The 18,598-nt window shown below is 53.3% G+C and overlaps 1 protein-coding gene across 1 annotated transcript in view; it reads right to left on the bottom strand.

Annotated features, from left to right (window-relative positions):
- Positions 1-18,598, bottom strand: part of LOC141999369 (uncharacterized) — a 73,362-nt gene that overhangs the window by 33,722 nt on the left and 21,042 nt on the right. Inside the window, exons 9-14 of the mRNA XM_074972714.1 lie at positions 16,750-16,933; positions 3,430-3,522; positions 1,958-2,070; positions 1,349-1,484; positions 954-1,160; positions 239-343 (exon numbers count right to left, since the gene is read on the bottom strand). Of these exons, the coding sequence (XP_074828815.1) occupies positions 239-343; positions 954-1,160; positions 1,349-1,484; positions 1,958-2,070; positions 3,430-3,522; positions 16,750-16,933 (838 nt within the window). The remainder of the gene's footprint in view (positions 1-238; positions 344-953; positions 1,161-1,348; positions 1,485-1,957; positions 2,071-3,429; positions 3,523-16,749; positions 16,934-18,598) is intronic.

Raw genomic sequence — 18,598 nt, 5'->3', positions numbered from 1 at the left:
TGGCAGCGTTACTTAAACCCAAGGTACAAGGGAGAATTTGTGTCTTGGGGAAGTTTTAACCTAAGCTGGTAGAAATAAGCTTACGGGGTCTTTCATGCGGGTCCCCGTGTCTGTACCCTACAGTTCAGAGTGGGGAGGGAACTCGACACCTACCAAGCAAACCTCCCACCTTCCATTGCCCCTGCTCCCCTCCCCCACCATGTGGAAACCACCTGATCTGAACCTGGGCTTCCCTCACCCTCTCCAGCTCCCTGAGCTGCAGTCTCAGTCGCGTGGTCTCCTCCTGCAGCTCCATCCCCTCGGCCGTCCTCTCCTCCAGCTTGTTCTGAGCTTGCTCCAGGCACTGCCGGTGAAGGAACGCACACAATTCACACCGTGTGAGCTAGCCCAGGGCGGGCATGAGCGCGTCACACAGCTGCTGTTCAGACTGAGGGCGACCCCCGCTCACAGTGATGACAGTGTCCGGGTCATTCCCACCAGAAGGGCTCGGGGTGGGGAGAGACACTGGGCTCTGCCGGGAGCTCTACCTCAGCCATGTGACGCTGCCGCCAAGGGAACCCTCTCCTGTGGGGCTGGGGGACAAGAGAACTATTTACAGCGTGGGCTCTTTGGGGCAGGGACTGCGTCTCTGTGCTGTCTGTGCAGCGACTAGCACCAGGGGGTCCTGGGCCGTGACTGGGGCTGCGAGGTCTGACTGCAATACAAACAATAAATCATATGGCTGGGAGGCCCTTCCAGCTGCTGAGGAAACAAACGGCACCTGGAGAATTACAGGCGCATCCCAGATCTCATTCTCAGCACACAGGATAGGGGAAGGACCCAGCCCGACATGGGGGTCCTTTGCTCTGCAGACACCTTCTGCTTCCAGTGGCGTCTGGGAGGTGGTGCCAGGCGCCTTCCCACCAGGCAGCAGTGCTTCAGAAGCAGCCGGGAGCCCCGGGGAGCTCACCTACCTCCTGCAGCTCCTTGATCCTGGCTCTGGCTGCCCGCTGCTCAGAGAACAAGCTGCCCTCCAGGTGACGCACATGGGCCTTCAGCTCCTCCCGCTCGGCTGCTAGTGAGGAGACCTGGGAAATGAGCGGAGGATGGGATCGCCTGGCTCCTGTGTCCCGCAGCACTGCTTCCTGGCCATGGAAACCCAGCAGCACGGCCTCCTGACTCTGCAATGAGAGGTCCCCTTAACCCCGCAGTGGGCAATGGGGTTTCCCCCTCCCCTCCCTACTCCATCTCTCTGCCCCTCTTGCCTTTGCCTCCTGTTCCCCCTCCCACCTGCAATGTGGACACTGCTCCTGCAATCCCCCATGGGAACCATCTGACCCACAGGCCACCCTGGGACCCCCACCCTCACCTCGGCCTGGAAGGCCCCCAGCTGGGTGCTGTGCAGGGTGGAGCGCCGCCGTCTCAGCGTACTCAGCGCCTTCTCCCGCTCCGGCAGCTCCTGCAGGCACGAGTCCCGTCTGTATTCCAGCAGCAGCATGTCCGCCCTGTGGGAAGAAGGGATCGACACCCTCCAAGAGGCAGCACGCGTCTAGACCGGGCAGCTTGCTGAGGGTCTAGAGGGACGTGCAGCCTGCAGAGGCAACTGGCCCCAGCATGCACTGCTCCCTCTGGGTCGATGCAAGGGCTCCTGAGATCACAAGGGAGCTTAGTCTATGGGGCCATCTGGCCTCCATGTGCCACAGGATGGCTGCCATCTGCTCCAGTGAGCGCCAACCAGAGGTGGCCCCCAGGCTTGCCCAGCACACTGCATTACAGCCCTCCGCTGGGCAGAGTGCCTGTGTCATTAACTGGCTAGGAGTGACCAGTTCTTGGGCCTGCTCCTGCTCCCACTGATCTCGACAGGCATTTTGCTATTGGCTTCAGGGAGAGCAGGCCCATATTTGCAAGACGACTCCCCCACCCTCCGTCCAGCGTTGGCCTGCCAAGGTCCATGTGTGTCCAACCTCACCCCAGATACCTGGCTTCATCTGCTTTGCTCCGAGTCTCCTTCCGGCAGGACTCCAGCGTCTCCACCCCTTTCTGGCTCCTCTCCAGGGCCCCACGCAGTGACTCCAGTTCCTGGACCGCACACTGGCAGCAGAGGGGAGGAAACGTGTCAGGAAAGGCACATGTCCATCTACCTGCCCTGCCGCCCAGGCCCTTCACCTCGCCACAGGCCGAACCCACTGCTGCATCCCACAGGCCCAGGTGCCAAATGGGAGCGGAGTCCAGGCAGGACGGGTCTCCCCCAGACAGAGACACACACGACTGTTGCTCATGAGTAACGTGAGCATGGAGTGGACCTCTCCCTTCCCCTGGCAACCCAACAGCAGTGCTCAGATGGGACTCTCTTGCTGACAGATCCAAATACTTGGGGTCCTTCAGCAAGAACTTTGCCACGATGAGCCTAGGGCTCTGTAGCTTCCTGCCTTGGTCTGACAGGGCCAACATGACAGATCCTCCCTGCAGGCCCCAAGCAGGTGCTGTGGGGAGGAGCTGGAGCCCATCAGCCCCCTCCACTAAGAAGCAAGAACACAGGCCCAAGGTGAGGCCAGGCTGCCCACACCTGGGAACTCCCCACCAGCCTGGCTAGATTATACAGGAAACAAGCTCGCCCTGTCTGGGGCCCATCACCTTGGTATGTGGGCAGGACAGATTCCATGTAAGGCCAGGTTTACACCTCAAAGTTTTGCCAGCCCAGCTACGTCACTTAGGATGGGAGTTTTTTATGCCATAGCTGTGCTGACAAAAGCCCCGGTGTAGGCACGATTCTACCAACAAAAAAGGGCTTTTGCCAGGATAGCTCCTTCGCTCACTGAATTGGAATAAGCTATACCAGCAAAGGCCCTTTTTCTCCAGTATAAGCTGCATCTCCAGTAGGAGGGTTTGCCAGTATAGCTAGTACCAGTATAGCTAGACTGGCAAAACTCTTACGTGTAGATTAGACCCAAGCCCCCGGCAAGTCCTGGCCAGCTGCTTTCTCCAAATCCCATGTGTCCCAAGGCCTCTCTCCCAGTGCTAGAAACTGTCCCAGGACAAACAATGTGCAAACACAATAGGAGCCATGTGGTCTAGGGCTGAGTTTAGCAGGAGACCAGCAGAAGACCGCAGGTCCATCCATGATTCAGGCTGCTCCATACTGGGAGCCAGTTCTCCCACCCATACTCCAAGCCTCCCTTATCCTCCCTCCATGGCTGGAGCTGTGGGGTGCTGATCCCGTCTCCGTGCCGGCCCCTTGGTTCCATCAGTAACTCTAATCTCACCAGCAACCTCCTGCCTTGCCCTAGCAGCAGCCACTGTCTCTGGACATGAAGTGCATGTGAACAAGGGAGTGACCCAATGGCTCTGATGGATCTCTGCAGGCAGCTGGCTTGCGGCAGAGTGCGATCTCTCTGCCCCGGCGCCTCCCTGCTGGATGGGGCTGCTGATACCAGGCTGCTGGGAAAATACCTTTTTCTGACCCAGGATGTCACTCAGGGACAAATCAGCCTCATGCAGCTGGGATTTCCTCTGCAACAGACTCTCCTCTTCAGTGCCCAGGTCCTGTGCAATGAATCAAACACACGGCTCACTGTCTCTGACTACCCTAGTAGCACTTCCCAGCTCTTTTCTGGAGCCCCTTCCAGCAGCTGACACAACCGGCCTCAGCCACCCCAAACAGCTTCTCTTATGCAAATAGCAAACAGGGCCTCTTCCCAGACTTCCCACGTTGCCGTCCAATCAAGCTTTGTGTTTGCTGTTGTGCATGTGCATTGAAGTACAGTCATGACCATGTGCAAGGGGACAGAACCCAGCTTGTACGGGCAAATGGAGGCTACTTATCTGTAACTGGGAGTTCTCCGAGACTTGTGGTCCCTGTCTGTATTCCACATGGGTGCCCATGCGCGCCATGCACCCGAATCTGGAAACTCCAACAAACAGCGTCCGTTGGCCAGCACACGGGCAGTAGTTTTCCTCATGCTCCAGACTGGGGCATAAGAGGCAGTGTGGGCTCATGCCTTTCCATAGAATCACAGACTTTAAGTCAGAAGGGACCATTATGATCGTCTAGTCTGACCCCCTGCACATCTCAGGCCACAGAATCTCACCCACCCACTCCTGTAACAAACCGCTAGCCTATGTCTGAGCTATTGAAGTCCTCAAATCATGGTTTAAAGACTTTAAGATGCAGAGAACCCTAACCCTCTCCAGTTCCTCTTCGTACCACAAATCCAGCAGGATCTGAAGCAGAGGGGATGGAGGGCGGACAGTGGAATACAGACAGGGACCACACACCTCAAAGAACACCCAGCTACAGGGAAGTAACTTCCCTTTCTTCTTCAAGTGCTGGTCCCTATGTGTATTCCATACGTGGGTGATTGACAAGCAGTATTCAGACTGGAGGCGGGTGCAAGGGTGCCAGCAAGAAAGATTCTTAAAGTACTACAGGTCCCACTGCTGCATCCACAGCAGAGGCCTGACCTAGCGCGTAACGTTTTCTGAATGTGCGAATGAAGCTCCAGGTAGCTGCTCTGCGTGTGTCCAGCGATGGTACTTTCTGCAGCGACGCTGTGGAGGCAGCTTGTGCTCTCCTGGAGCGTGCCCTTACCTCATCAGGTGGATGGATATGTGCTAACTGGTAGCACCCAGAGATCCATCTGGAGATTCTCAGAGAGGATATCGCTTCTCCTCACAACCTTTCTGCTATGGCAAGAAATAGCCTAGGTGATCTGCTGATAGATTTGGTCCTCTGCAGGTAGAACTCTAAGGTGTGTCTGAGTCAAGGGAACGAAGTTTCTTCTCCTCAGCAGAGGGATGGGGTTTCAGGAAGAAAACAGTTAAGTGGATAATGTGGTTGACATGGCATTCAGAAATAACCTTGGGGAGGAAGTTAGGATGTAGACAGAGAGAGATTTTTTTCCTGGTGGCAGTGTGATGGGTCTGTCATGAGGGCTCCCCTCTTGCTCAGCCTTCTGGCTGAGGTAATAGCCACGAAGAATGCAACTTTCATGGACAGGTGGGCCATGGAGCATGTTGCCAAGGATTCAAATGGTGGCCCGATGAGTGCTGGCAGGCCGCGATTGAGGTCCCATTGAGGGGTAAGTTTGATGATTGGCAGAAAGATCCTAACTAGGCTTCTCATGGATGTCACTGCTGTAGGGTGAGTAAAGATGGAATATCCACCTTCCGGCAGGAGGAAGGCACTGATTGCTGCAAGATGGACCTGCAGCAAGCCAACGGAAAGACCAGAGCTCTTCAAAACAGGAGGTGATCTAAAACAACTGGGATCCTTGCCGAATTTGGAGGCAGCACCTTATTCTGAGCCCATGTAGAAAATTGTCTCCATTTAGCTAAGTAACAGGAGCTAGTTCATAGAATCATAGAATATCAGGGTTGGAAGGGACCTCAGGAGGTCATCTAGTCCAACCCCCTGCTCAAAGCAGGACCAATCCCCAATCAAATCATCCCAGCCAGGGCTTTGTCAAGCCTGACCTTAAAAACGTCTAAGGAAGGAGATTCCACCACCTCCCTAGGTAACGCATTCCAGTGTTTCACCACCCTCCTAGTGAAAAAGTTTTTCCTAATATCCAACCTAAACCTCCCCCACTGCAACTTGAGACCATTACTCCTTGTCCTGTCCTCTTCTACCACTGAGAATAGTCTAGAACCATCCTCTTTGGAACCACCTCTCAGGTAGTTGAAAGCAGCTATCAAATCCCCCCTCATTCTTCTCTTCTGCAGACTAAACAATCCCAGTTCCCTCAGCCTCTCCTCATAAGTCATGTGTTCCAGACCCCTAATCATTTTTGTTGCCCTTCGCTGGACTCTCTCCAATTTATCCACATCCTTCTTGTAGTGTGGGGCCCAAAACTGGACACAGTACTCCAGATGAGGCCTCACCAATGTCGAATAGAGGGGAACGATCACGTCCCTCGATCTGCTCGCTATGCCCCTACTTATACATCCCAAAATGCCATTGGCCTTCTTGGCAACAAGGGCACACTGCTGACTCATATCCAGCTTCTCGTCCACTGTAACCCCTAGGTCCTTTTCCGCAGAACTGCTGCCTAGCCATTCGGTCCCTAGTCTGTAGCTGTGCATTGGGTTCTTCCGTCCTAAGTGCAGGACCCTGCACTTATCCTTATTGAACCTCATCAGATTTCTTTTGGCCCAATCCTCCAATTTGTCTAGGTCCCTCTGTATCCTATCCCTGCCCTCCAGCGTATCTACCACTCCTCCCAGTTTAGTATCATCCGCAAATTTGCTGAGAGTGCAATCCACACCATCCTCCAGATCATTTATGAAGATATTGAAAAAAACCGGCCCCAGGACCGACCCCTGGGGCACTCCACTTGACACCTGCTGCCAACTAGACATGGAGCCATTGACCACTACCCGTTGAGCCCAACAATCTAGCCAACTTTCTACCCACCTTATAGTGCATTCATCCAGCCCATACTTCTTTAACTTGCTGACAAGAATACTGTGGGAGACCGTGTCAAAAGCTTTGCTAAAGTCAAGAAACAATACATCCACTGCTTTCCCTTCATCCACAGAACCAGTAATCTCATCATAGAAGGCGATTAGATTAGTCAGGCATGACCTACCCTTGATGAATCCATGCTAACTGTTCCTGATCACTTTCCTCTCATGTAAGTGCTTCAGGATTGATTCCTTGAGGACCTGCTCCATGATTTTTCCGGGGACTGAGGTGAGGCTGACTGGCCTGTAGTTCCCAGGATCCTCCTTCTTCCCTTTTTTAAAGATTGGCACTATATTAGCCTTTTTCCAGTCATCTGGGACTTCCCCCGTTCGCCACGAGTTTTCAAAGATAATGGCCAATGGTTCTGCAATCACAGCCGCCAATTCCTTTAGCACTCTCGGATGCAACTCGTCCGGCCCCATGGACTTGTGCACGTCCAGCTTTTCTAAATAGTCCCTAACCACCTCTTTCTCCACAGAGGGCTGGCCATCTACTCCCCATGTTGTGATGCCCAGCGCAGCAGTCTGGGAGCTGTCCTTGTTAGTGAAGACAGAGGCAAAAAAAGCATTGAGCACATTAGCTTTTTCCACATCCTCTGTCACTAGGTTGCCTCCCTCATTCAGTAAGGGGCCCACACTTTCCTTGGCTTTCTTCTTGTTGCCAACATACCTGAAGAAACCCTTCTTGTTACTCTTGACATCTCTTGCTAGCTGCAGCTCCAGGTGTGATTTGGCCCTCCTGATTTCATTCCTACATGCCCGAGCAATATTTTTATACTCTTCCCTGGTCGTATGTCCAACCTTCCAGTTGAGTCTTTCCTATGTTGAATAAGAATAGCTTGGATGGGTGCCGAGCAAGAGTGTTCTAGTTCTGATCCCCAGCCAAACACCAGGCCATGAGGTGGACGGGGTCTCGATTGGGTGTCTGATTCTGCCCCCTTGCTGAGGAAGGCGATCCAGGAAGGGGCAGATCCTGACAGGAGGATAGATCGACATCCTCAGGAGCTCCGGAAACCAAAACTGTATGGTCCAGATGGGTGCTAGGAGAATGTCCCCGGCCCTGTCCTGACGGATCTCGCAAGCCCTGTGGGAACAGGGGAAAGGCACACCTGGGATTGTGTGTCCATGGCAATGGAGATCATCGCCCTGAGAGCCATGACCCACAGCTCCTGTTGAGCAGTACAAGGGAAGCCTGATCGTTTGGGATGCGAAGAGATCCCATTGAGGTGTTCCCCACCGAGTAAGTATCTCGCTCAGGGAAGAGCTGTGCATCTCCCAGTCGTGATCCGCAGAGAAGTGTCTGCCCAGGTTGTCTGCTAAAGAGTTTTGGGCACCCAGAAGGTATGTGGCTTGGATAGTGATGTGGTTTCTGATGCACTTGTTCCGAAGCCTGGCTGCTTCTAGGCAAAGGGGGGGGGAGATCTTGCTCCGCCCTGTCTGCTTATGTAAAAGACTGTGGTGATATTGTCTGACATCACATGGACATGAAAAGATTGAATGAGCAGGAGAAGATCCCTTCTTGACAGGCGGTGTGCCCACAGTTGCAGTGGATCAATGTGCTGCCTGCCTCCCTGTGGTTCCAGAGACCCTGTTCAAGTGAGCTCCACGATGGCAGCACTGGGGGCAGAGTGACAAAGGGGACGCCAACTCTAGCTCAATCCGGGTTCGACTGCCTGGTAAGAGAGGCAATGGCCATGGCAGGAACAGTAACCCTGGTGTTGATGCACTCCCTGTCTGGTGAGTAGACAGACAGGAGCCCAGCTTGTAGGCAGTCTAGATGAAGCCTGATGAATGGTGTCATGTGGCTTAGAAGACAAAGGCACATCCTGACCACAGTCAGATTGCTCATTAGCTATCATCTGTCCATGGGGAGGAAAGCTCTTGCTGCAAGGAGCCCAGTGTTACCACGATCAAGTTTATCATCTGTGTGGGTGTTAAAAGGGACTGTTCTTTGTTTACGTTTGCTGTCAGGGCAAAGCCAAGACACACACCTCATGACTATGCTAGGGGCTAAGCCCCTTGATGCAGTATCCACTACGTCCACCACAGCATGAAGGGAAGTCTTAGCCCTGGTCTCCACTATGAGTTTAGGTCAGATTTAGCAGTGTTAGATCGGTTTAGCCCTGTACCTGTTCACACTATGAAGCCATTTTTTCCAACTTTAAGGGCTCTTAAAACCGGTTTCTGTACTCCACCCCAACGAGTGGATTAGCACTGAAATTGACCTCGCTGGGTCGAATTTGGGGTAGTATGGACGCAATTCGACGGTATTGGCCTCCGGGAGCTATCCCAGAGTGCTCCACTGTGACCGCTCTGGACAGCACTCTCAACTCAGATGCACTGGCCAGGTAGACAGGAAAAGCCCCGCGAACTTTTGCATTTCATTTCCTGATTGGCCAGTGTGGTGAGCTCATCAGCAGAGGTGACCATGCAGAGCTCTTCAGCCCAGGTGACCATGGAGTCCCAGAATCGCAAAAGAGCTCCAGCATGGACCGAACGGGAGGTACTGGTTCTGATCGCTGTATGGGGAGATGAATCCGTGCTATCAGAACTCTGTTCCAAAAGACAAAATGCCAAAATATTTGAAAAAATCTCCCAGGGCATGAAGGACAGAGGCTATAACAGGGACCCACAGCAGTGCCGCATGAAACTTAAGGAGCTCAGGCAAGCCTACCAAGAACCAGAGAGGCAAACGGCCGCTCTGGGTCAGAGCCCCAGACATGCTGCTTCTATGATGAGCTGCATGCCATTCTAGGAGGTGCCCCTACAACTACCCCAGCCCTGTGCGCGGACTCTGTCAATGGACTCTCACGCAACAGGGATGTGGATTTTGGGGACGAGGAGGAGGAGGAGGAGGTTGAAGCACAGCAAGCAAGCGGAGAAACCGTTTTCCCTGACAGCCAGAAACTGTACCCTGTACCCTGGATCTAGTACCCTCCCAACCCACCGAAGGCGGGCTCCCGGACCTAGAAGGTGGAGAAGGGACCTCTGCTGAGTGTACCTTTGTAAATATAATACACGGTTTAAAAGCAAGTGTGTTTAATGATTAATTTGCCCTGAAGACTTGGGATGCATTCACGGCCAGTACAGCTACTGGAAAAGTCTGTTAACGTGTATGGGGATGGAGCGGAAATCCTCCAGGGACATCTCAATGAAGCTCTCCTGGATGTACTCCCAAAGCCTTTGCAAAAGGTTTCTGGGGAGGGCAGCCTTATTCCGTCCTCCATGGTAGGACACTTTACCATGGCAGGCCAGCAGCACATAGTCTGGAATCAATGCATAACAAAGCATGGCAGCGTATGGTCCCGGTGTTTGCTGGCATTCAAGCAATATCCGTTCTTTATCTCTCTGTGTTATCCTCAGGAGAGTGATATCATTCATGGTCACCTGGTTGAAATAGGGGAATTTTATTAGGGGGACATTCAGAGGTGGCCGTTCCTGCTGGGCTGTTTGCCTGTGGCTGAACAGAAATCATCCCCGCTGTTAGCCACGTGGTGGGGGAGGGGTGAAGCGATCAGCCCAGAGAATTTGGTGCGTGTGGAGGGGTGTAGGGGGTTAGTTGGGTTTGTGCTGCTCGTTAACCTGAAAACCGCAGCCCCTCCTTTTAAATGGCCAATGCAATGGGTGCTTGGTATGTGAAATGAGGGTGCTGCTGTTTGAAACCATTCCCACACATTAGGAAGGTTAAAGAAGCCAAAAGACTGTGGCTTACCATGGCTGCCTGAAAGCCGAATTCTGTTGCCCACCGGCCCTGTGTGTGTGATCTCTCACACCATACCAGCAGGCCTTCGATATAAGAGGCAAAATGCAACCTTGTAAAGAAAGCACACGTGCTATGTAATGTTAACAGCTTGGCTCACCATGAAAGAGTCTACTCATTGTTCTCTAAAATGTCTCTTTTTAAAGACTAATCTCCCTTTTTTCCCTCCCGCAGCTGCAAATGTTTCATCACTTCCCCTATCCATCTCCGTCCCAGAGGCTATCAAAGATTAGAAGCTAAAAAAAACCGCACTCGTGATGAAATGTTCTCTGAGCTCATGCAGGCCTCCAATGCTGAAAGAGCCCAGCACAATGCATTGAGAGAGACAATGTCAGAGTCCAGGAAAGCACAAAATGAACGCGAGGACAAGAGGGACGAGTGAGAGGAGAGGTGGCGTCAGCGTGATGAGAGGAGGCAAGATGCAATGCTGAGGCTACTGGAGGATCAAACTGATATGCTCCGGCGTATGGTTGAGGTGCAGGAAAGGCAACAGGAGCACAGACCGCCGCTGCAGCCCCTCTGTAACCAACCGCCGTCCTCCCCAAGTTCCATAGCCTCCTCACCCAGATGCCCAAGAACGCGGTGGGGGGGCCTCCGGGTACCCAACCACTCCACCCCAGAGGACTGCCCAAGCAACAGAAAGCTGGCATTCAATAAGTTTTGAAGTGCAGTGTGGCCTTGTCCTTCCATCCTCCCCTCCTCCCCCACCCCACCCAGTGCTTTCCTCCTCCCCCACCCCTCCCGGGCTACCTTGGCAGTTATCCCCCCATTTGTGTGACGAATTAATAAAGAATGCATGAATTTGAAACAACAATGACTTTATTGCCTCTGCCAGCGGTGATCAAAGGGGGGAAGGGAGGGGGGTGGGCTTACAGAGAAGTAAAGTGAACCAAGGGGGCGGGTTTTCATCAAGAAACAAACAAAACTTTCACACCGTAGCCTGGCCAGTCATGAAACTGGTTTTCAAAGCTTCTCTGATGCGCAGCGCACCCTGCTGTGCTCTTCTAACCACCCTGGTGTCTGGCTGCGCGTAATCAGCAGCAAGGTGATTTGCCTCAACCTCCCACCTCACCATAAACGTCTCCCCCTTACTCTCACAGAGATTGTGGAGCACACAGCAAGCAGTAATAACAATGGGAATATTGGTTTCGCTGAGGTCTAACTGAGTCAGTAAACTGCGCCAGCGCGCTTTTAAACATCCAAATGCACATTCTACCACCATTCTGCACTTGTTCAGCCTATAGCTGAACAGCTCCTGACTACTGTCCAGGGTACGTGTGTACGGCTTCATGAGCTATGGCATTAAGCGGTAGTCTGGGTCCCCAAGGATAACTACAGACATTTCAACATCCCCAACGGTTATTTTCTGATCTGGAAAGTAAGTCCCTTGCTACAGCCGTTCCCACAGACCAGAGTTCCTAAAGATGCGAGCGTCATGTACCTTTCCCGGCTATCCCACGTTGATGTTGGTGAAACGTCCCTTGTGATCCACCAGTGCTTGCAGCACCATTGAAAAGTACCCCTTGCGGTTTATGTACTGGCTGCCTTGGTGGTTCGGTCCCAAGATAGGGATATGCGTTCCGTCTATAGCTCCACCACAGTTAGGGAATCCCATTGCAGCAAAGCCACCCACTATGACCTGCACATTTCCCAGAGTCACTACCCTTGATAGCAGCAGCTCAGTGATTGCTTTGGCTACTTGCATCACAGCAGCCCCCACAGTAGATTTGCCCACTCCAAATTGATTCCCGACTGACCCGTAGCTGTCTGGTGTTGCACGCTTCCAGAGGGCTATCGCCACTCGCCTGTGAACTGTGAGGGCTGCTCTCATCTTGGTATTCTGGCACTTCGGGGCAGGGGAAAGCAAGTCACAAAGTTCCATGAAAGTGCCCTTATGCATACGAAAGTTTCGCAACCATTGGGAATCGTCCCAGACCTGCAACACTATGCGGTCCCACCAGTCTGTGCTTGTTTCCCGGGCCCAGAATTGGCGTTCCACAGCATGAGCCTGCCCCATTGCCACCAGGATGGCCAAACTGCTGGGGCCCGTACTTTGAGAGAAGTCTGTGTCCATGTCCCTCATCACTCTCCTCACTGTGCTGCCATCGCCTCCTCGCCTGCTTTTGCAGGTTCTGGTTCTGCATATACTGCATGATAAGGAGCATGGTGTTTAGAGCGGTCACAACTGCCGCGGTGATCTGAGCAGGCTCCATGCTTGCCCTGGTATGGCGTGAGCAGGAGAGCAGAGTGGCAGCGGAAGCGGCGGGTGGATGACGATGCTGACAGCAATATGGCACCCGCACAGAAAAAGGCGCAAAACGATTGTCAGCCGTTGCTTTCACAAAGGGAGGGAGGGGTAGGCTGGCAGCAGACGGTGCAGTTGGCTGGGAGAGCTATCCCTTTGCCAATATTCCAAGCAGGACTGAATCTCCATTAGACAAAATTTAAAGAAGAGAATGACCTGAGTCATTCCCATTTATGTGCAGACACCCCTGACAGACTTTACGGAGGTCTGCCAGGAGTACCCATGTCCGACCAGGCGCCCCGACCGACCTGACCAAGGCCGGCCAGAGCACCCAGGACACAATGAGGATGGCTACCAGTCGTACTGCACTGTCTGCTGCCAAAAGCAGCCACTGCTGCTGCTGTGTAGCAATGCAGTCCCACGTCGGCCAGCACCCAGGAGATGTACGGTGACGGTGAGCTGAGCGGGCTCCATGCTTGCCATGGTATGGCGTCTGTGCAGGTAATCTATGAAAAAAGGCGTGAAACGATTGTCTGCTGTTGCTTTCACAGAGGGAGGGAGGGAGGGAATGGGGGCCTGATGACATATACCCAGAACCATCTGCGACAATGTTTTTTGCCCCATCATGCATTGGGATCTCAACCCAGAATTCCACTGGGTGGCGGAGACTGCGGGAACTGTGGGATAGCTACCCACAGTGCAACGCTCCGGAAGTCGACGCTAGCCTCAGTACTGTGGACGCACTCCGCTGACTTAATGGTCTTAATGGTCTTAAGTGGGGACACACACAATCGACTGTAATAAAATCGCTTTCTAAAAATTTGACTTCTATAAATTTGACCGAATTTCGTAGTGTAGACATACCCTTAGCCACTAACGTGCCCTCTTCTAAGGGAGGCTGAACCTGGGCTCTGTCATCAGGGGGAAGATTATCCTTAAAACTGGCCAGGCTGGAGTGATTGGTAAAATCCTATTCGCTAACAAGTCCCAATAGTTAGTGAAGCAGAATTGCAGGGAAAGGACCTTTCTTCCCAACAGGTCCACCCTCTTCAAGGCCTTATCAATGGGGGTGGGTTTGGGATGACGCAATTTTGCTCTCTTCACAGCTGCCTGTAGCACCAGCAAGCTGGGTGCTGGGTGGGAGAAAAGAAATTCAGCCCCTTTGGCAGAGACAAAACAGCCTCTCTCGGCCCTTTCAGGCATGGGGGCGCAGGAGGCAGGGTTATGCCACACCACTCTGGCTGGCTCCCTGATGGCCTCGTTAACCAGATGCGCCACCTTGCTCAGACCTGTAGGCTGCAGAATAGCCAGAAGCCAGTGCAGGAAGTCCTGGATCTCCTCTGGAGGTCATTGGCTATCCTCCGAAGCAGCTCCTGGTATTGCCTATGGTCGTCCGGCGGAGAGGGTGAGGATGGAGTGACAGCTTCAGACAGAGATGAGGACAAGATTCCTGTCAGTACCTGCAAATCTGGGTCTCTGTCCTCCTCGTACTCTGTCGGATCTGGTGAGTGCTGAGTAAGAGAGGTGTGGTAGGATTCATGGACAGATCCAGGGCGTCTCCCATAGGGGCTCCAGGGGCCCCAATATGGCCAAAAGGAGGGATCGACCAGGTGAGGGGGGACCCCACGGCATTGGGTACCAGTGGTCTCTGGAGAAGTCACATCAGGGAGGATGGGGCTCAGATCTCTTCAACCGTCTATCAGGGCTGAGATCTCTGTGAGGAGATGACTGACCAGCCAGAGCGTCTGAGAACTGCTCTTCCTCCAGTGGTGGGGTGGATGGTACCGGAGGGTGCATGCTCCTGCCTGGCAGCTGGAGAGGGGATGGCTCCAGTGACACTGACACAGGTTTGTCTTCTGGCACAGCAATGTCCCTCAGAAGGACTGGGATGGTGAGGAGAGGAGACTGGGGATAAGGGAAAAAAATATCCTCTAGTGTAATGTAGGTGTACAGACAACCCAGTGGTCAGGGCCAACGGTTCCGACATGTCCCAGGAATCCGTAGCCGGGCAGGGTCTTTAGGAGGATGGGACAGCACGGAGGAAGAAGCAGGTTCAACACTTCTGGATGGAGCCGGCTGGTGTCAGTCCTTGTGTTTCGAAGCCAGAGCCACCGAAAAATCCTTCTTCTTGTGCACTGTACCCTCCAGCCTGGGGGTACTTCACGGACCTGGACCCATGGGATTTGCATGTGAAGGCTTGCCCAGCATGGGCGGGCTCAGGAAGGGATCCCTTCTTTTATGGACAGATTTGGGGGGATCTGATCATGAGAGAGTCATCAGAGTGCCCCTTACGGTCATGGGAAGCCTGGGAAGAAGAGTCCTGGGCTTAGCAGCTGTAGACACTGTTCCTAAGCTCATGCTCAGAGGGGCACTGCTCATCCGATGGGGCCGATGTACGGGGGGGTCTCCCTGGCCTGGATCAGAGTGACGCCTCATAGCCTTCTCTATACAGTGTTTCTTTAATCTAAGCTCATGAACTTGGCAAGTTCGCAGTGGAAAAGAGTGACAGATTCTGCACTTTGCAGAATTTGTGTCTCACCCAACCAGCAGAGACCGCGCTGATACTCATCACTCACAGAGAAGAAGTGAGGGCAGGAGACACAGTTCTTGAACCTGGAACCCTGGGTATAGTCCCAGGCTGCAGGGAGGAAGTCTCCGGTACGGGGGAAAAACTACCTACGCTAACTATCCTAAAAACTCTAGCTACGCTAACATAAAAACTACAAACTATTTACAAATTGATTTACCAAGTATTAAGAATAAAAGCTGGAGACATCTGTGGACACAGGCATTCCAACTCAGGCCAAGTGGCAGTGAGAAGGAACTGGAGAGATGTCAGCTCGCACTGCCTCTTGTGCCCTCGGACTGGGCCACGCGGAGAACTACTATTGGACATGGCTTGTTAGAACTTCTGGACTCGGGCCCCCAGCGCACAAACACACCCGTGTGGGATACTCACACGGACCAGCTCTCAAAGAAGAATCTTAGTTCCAGCATTTCCCATCTTTGGAGGGCTGAATTCTGCAGCCTTGACCGTGTTCTTCCCATGCAGTTACTTTGGGTGGAACAACACTTAGCTCTGATATAACCCCAAAGGCTCCAGTGTTATAAAAGGGTGGGCAGTGTGTTATCCTCATTGTAAACTAAAGGGCAGCGGGGTTAAGTAACTTGCTCAAGGCCATGTGGGGAGGAAGTGTCAGGAGTGGGACTAGAAGGCAGTCACCAGACCCCCAGCACCCTGCTCTTACTACTGGACAACACTGCTACTGCTATGGTACAGGAGACAGGATTGCTATGCTGTGCTTCTGGGATTTCCTACGTTGCTGGTGGGATCACTGCCCTTGCCTGGATTTCCAGAATAGTATGTAGCTCCATGCGCTGCTACGGTCTCATGCAAGAGCTGCCTTGTAACAATTCTCTGCACTTCCTTATGTCAATTTCAGGCAACTCTGCTACCTGCCTCAGTCCCCACCTTGCAGCCTCCATCTGCTTCTCGACCTCCCTCGTGCCCACTCCCTGAGTCAGGAGCCAGCACACCTGCTGCAGTCTGGCGATGGATTCCTCTGGGATCCCCCTATCAGCAGGGAGGTCCTGCGCCATGGGTCTGCTCTGCGCCATGCAGTGGCCGGGGAGAGCTGTAACAAGTGAATGAGCCGGGCTGGCCATCAGCTCAGAGCAAAGCAAGGCGCAGAGACCGCCGGGGAGGTGGGCACCTGCAGTACAGGTACGTTCCCAGGCCACACCCAGAGCCAGGAGGTCAATAATTCTTTCTGGGGAGTCCCCGTGCTTGGAGAATCACACTCAGGGGAGCAGCCTTTCCTGACACCCTTATCCCTCCAGCCCTGCCTCACTAGCAAGACCAGCAGATCCCAACCACAGGCCGCCCAATCCTGGTGCCTCTGCAGTGGGTCATGGGGATGCACGATCCCTCTCATCCTCCTTCAGGGCCCCCTTGTCCTCCTGCTCCCACTGCCACCGAAGCCAGTGGGGAGCTTTGCCACTGAGCTCAAGGGCAACCAGCCAGTGCCATTGCTATAGCCTCTGTCTGGGTTCTGGGGCATCACTGGACAGGAGCGTGGCTGTCAACCCCTTCTGAACCACCCTACAAAACCCCAAAATACAACGTCTCCCCTGCTGGCTCCACCCTTCTCCAGCTGGAAAGCCGGGTTCCCCCCCCCCCCAAGCTGGACTTCACAGGCATCGTTCCCAGTCACACACAGTGGTGCCCAGGGCTGCCCTATCTGCAGTACACCCACCATCCCAACACCCATGGGAGAATCGCCCTCTGCCACAGGAACAGCACCTTGTGCTCCATGCAGGCTTCCTTCCTGGTGTCCTCCCAGCTGGACTCTGCCCTGCTTGGTATTGAGCTCCACCTCGCAGGGCTGCTGCTCCTTCGCTCAGCGCTGCCACGAGACCACAGGAACTCTTCCTCTTCCTCCTTCTCTTCCTCTTCGTCAGTGACTGCACCGCTGGAGCCCAGGCACCTGTAAGAGCAGCAGCAGGTAGTGCAGCGCAGATAGGCCACCCCTTCATAGAATCATAGAATATCAGGGCTGGAAGGGACCTCAGGAGGTCATCTAGTCCAACCCCTGCTCAAAGCAGGACCAACCCCAGCTAAATCATCCCAGCCAGGGCTTTGTCAAGCCTGACCTTAAAAACCTCTAAGGAAGGAGATTCCATCACCTCCCTAGGTAACGCATTCCAGTGCTTCACCACCCTCCCAGTGAAAAAGTGTTTCCTAACATCCAACCTAGACCTCCCCGACTACGCAACTTGAGACCATTACTCCTTGTTCTGTCATCTGCCACCACTGAGAACAGCCGAGCTCCATCTTCTTTGGAACCCCCCTTCAGGAAGTTGAAGGCTGCTATCAAATCCCCCCTCACTCCTCTCTTCTGCAGACTAAATAACCCCAGTTCCCTCAGCCTCTCCTAGTAAGTCATGTGCCCCAGCACCCTAATCATTTTCGTTGCCCTCTGCTGGACTCTCTCCAACTTGTCAACATCCCTTCTGTAGTGGTGGGGGGGGGCAAAACTCCAGGTGTGACCTCACCAGTGCTGAATAGAGGGGAATAATCACTTCCCTCGATCTGCTGGCAATGCTCCTACTTATACAGCCCAAAATGTCCTTAGCCTTCTTGGCAACAAGGGCACACTGTTGACTCATATCCAGCTTCTCGTCCACTGTAACCCCTAGGTCCTTTTCTGCAGAACTGCTGCTTAGCCAATCGGTCCCCAGCCTGTAGCAGTGCATGGGATTCTTCCTTCCTAAGTGCAGGGCTCTGCACTTGCCCTTGTTGAACCTCATCAGATTTCTTTTGGCCCAATCCTCTGATTTGTCTAGGTCCCTCTGGACCCTATCCCTACCCTCCAGCGTATCTACCACTCCTCCCAGTTTAGTGTCATCCGCGAACTTGCTGAGGGTGATATCCATCCCATCATCTAGATTGTTAATGAAGATGTTGAACAAAACTGGCCCCAGGACCATTCCCTGGGACACTCCACTTGATACTGGCTGCCAACTAGACATGGAGCCATTGATCACTACCCGCTGAGCCTGACAATCTAGCCAGCTTTCTATCCACCTTATAGTCCATTCATCCAATCCATACTTTTTTAACTTGCTGGCAAGAATACTGTGGGAGACCGTGTCAAAAGCTTTGCTAAAGTCAAGATATATCACATCCACCGCTTTCCCCATATCCACAGAGCCAGTTATCTCATCACAGAAGGCAATTAGGTTGGTCAGGCATTACTTGCCCCTGGTGAATCTATGTTGACTGTTCTTGATCACCTTCCTCTCCTCCAAGTGCTTCAAAATGGATTCCTTGAGGATCTGCTCCATGATTTTGCCAGGGACTGAAGTGAGGCTGACCGGTCTGTAGTTCCCCGGGTTCTCTTTCTTCCCTTTTAAAAATATGGGCACTATATTTGCCTTTTTCCAATCATCCGGGACCTCCCCCGATCACCATGAATTTTCCAAGATAATGGCCAATGGCTCTGCAATCACATCCGCCAACTCCCTCAGCAGCCTCGGATGCATTAGATCTGGACCCATGGACTTGTGCATGTCCAGCTTTTCTAAATAGTCCTTAACCTGTTGTTTCACCACTGAGGGCTGCTCACCTCCTCCCCATACTGGGTTGCCCA

The sequence above is a fragment of the Natator depressus genome, chromosome 15 (genome assembly GCF_965152275.1).
Source record: "Natator depressus isolate rNatDep1 chromosome 15, rNatDep2.hap1, whole genome shotgun sequence".
Classification (NCBI taxonomy): domain Eukaryota; kingdom Metazoa; phylum Chordata; order Testudines; family Cheloniidae; genus Natator; species Natator depressus.
The sequence above is the reverse complement of the archived record's forward strand: the minus strand, read 5'-3'. Positions and strand labels throughout refer to the sequence as shown.